At 41.8% G+C, this 2048-nt stretch overlaps 1 protein-coding gene across 1 annotated transcript; it reads left to right on the top strand.

The window, feature by feature from the left end:
* Positions 1-127: 127 nt before the first annotated feature.
* Positions 128-1802, top strand: LOC101768559 (protein EFFECTOR OF TRANSCRIPTION 2-like). Its single transcript, XM_004987357.3, has one exon. The coding sequence runs from the start codon at positions 225-227 to the stop codon at positions 1494-1496; it is 1272 nt and encodes a 423-aa protein (XP_004987414.1). The 5' UTR covers positions 128-224; the 3' UTR covers positions 1497-1802.
* Positions 1803-2048: the final 246 nt, after the last annotated feature.

The raw sequence follows: 2048 nt of genomic DNA on the forward strand, positions 1-2048 counted from the left end.
ATGGATGTAGGGGAACCCCTCAATATTTCTTTAGTTGCTTTTGTAAAAACAGAAAGTGTCAGTTGTCCTTTTCACTCTAATGAATTTTCAGCTGTTCTTTTTGTTCTAATGAATTTTCATTGTCCTTTTCATCTTCAGCGTTTAACATTGTAATTTGGTTATTCTCTGAATGCATTTAACATTTTCCATTCCTATGTGTCTTTTCTTCTATTGGAAACAAACAGATGGATAATAAACAAGAAGCTGAGAAGACTGAGGCACAGCTGCTGAGAGTATTTGATTATGCATGGAACAAGCTTCAGAATGGTGCTTGTCGCCGTGAAGAAATACTGCTCAAGTTAGAACAGGGAGCAACCAGCCGTAGATCATCTCTACTTAGCAGAGTACGCCACTTGAAACAAGATATATTTGGAGTAAAAGCGGGTATAAAGATAAAAGGAAGTGGGTCAGTTAACACCCCGCCTGGTATTATGAAAAGTATGCTCCCAAGAGTTCGTACATTTGTTGGTTTCAGACCTCAGCCAGTTAACTCAGAGGACAGTGGAGGCGAGGCAACTGATATTCCCTGGAAGAAAATATCTGGCATTCCCTGTGGTAATAGACAAGCACATAGAAGGAGGTCCGGAGGGCACAGAATAAAAAAGGTCGATGTTGCAAAACGGAGAACTGTGCCGATACAAGATTCTAACTCTTTTTGTGGAGTGGTGCTAGAAGATGGTTCTTCTTGTCTGGAGCACCCAGTTGAAGGAAGAAAGAGATGCAGCTTACACAAAGGTAGAAGAATCAAAGGCAGCCCTAAATGCTCATCTACTAGCTATCCTTGCCAAGCTGAGATTCCAATACCTTACGTAACTGAAGATTTAGACAACTCAGATCAAACACGGGAGATTATTGAATCCATACCTCGCCTAACTGAAGATTTGGACAGCTCAGATCAAACACAGGAAAGTAAAATATCGCCCAAAAATATCTCTAAAACTGTGGAGGAATCCCCAAGACAAAGCAATAACATCAAAGCAGAGGAGGTGAAAACTAGAGAAGCTCCTACAGAAGATGGAACACATGACGCCTCCAGGGATGCTTGTATCTGTGACTGTGAAGAGAAGGCTTCCCATGCTGAACCTGAGTCCCAGGAGCCGCAGCCTTCTGGGAGAATGTGGTTTGAGCTGCTCAAAGCACGGAAGAAATTGGCAAGTGCAGACTCATCAAGAGGGTCAGGATCTCAGACAAGAGATTATGCAGCGCCCATCTGTGGAGCAATGGCAGATAATGGGTCCAGCAAAATGGTGCCAAATGCTGGAAGAGAAATATGCGAGAAAGACAGTGGAATAGAGGTCGCTGGTGCTTCGTTTTCCATAAGCTCAGGATGGCCGGGTATATGTGGTGCTCGTACAGCAGACGGTTCACCCTGTATGAATAAGCCTGTCGAAGGGAGGAAGAGATGTGCATTACACAAAGGTCAAAGAGCATCATGCACACCTACACCATCAGTTTAATACAGGACGGTTTCGTTTCTTTTTCTTTTTCATTCAGCTGCTGTTTTCGTGCTGCAGTTAGAAAATTGAAACATACAAAGCCAGCGCTTTTTGGGGTGGGGTTTATATTAAGCTGCTTCACCCCAGGATGATTCACCATTCATATTTCTTTTCTTTAAAGTTCATCATTCACATTTCTTGTGCCTCCAAAACACTACATATTTTTTGTGATTGTATTTTGATGTATTTGCAGAGAGCTGAAGAATGAATATCTTATACCGATGTTCTGAACATTGCAGTTCGATGAATTTTCATGCTAAATTTTGATGTTTCGCACTTAAATCAAGGCTGCAGAAATGTACCATCGTTACCCTTTTAAGCTTTTCCTTTTCTTTTGAAAGTTCACCCATGCTTTCCTGGAGCATCTACGAGCGTGGTGGAGTTCATAGTTCTGAACCAGAATCACCACTCAATGGAAAATGCATAAATAATGTTCTTTTATTCATATTCTTAGCTGTCTAAATTCCCCAAGAAGCAATCGTCTAATGATTGGCCGGATGCCCAGATCAATGC

Source organism: Setaria italica, unplaced genomic scaffold, assembly GCF_000263155.2.
Source record: "Setaria italica strain Yugu1 unplaced genomic scaffold, Setaria_italica_v2.0 scaffold_290, whole genome shotgun sequence".
Classification (NCBI taxonomy): Eukaryota; Viridiplantae; Streptophyta; class Magnoliopsida; order Poales; family Poaceae; genus Setaria; species Setaria italica.

What these genes read in the sequence shown, in the direction of transcription:
- LOC101768559 (XM_004987357.3), top strand. Translation starts at nt 225, where the DNA reads ATGGATAATAAACAAGAAGCTGAGAAGACTGAGGCACAGCTGCTGAGA.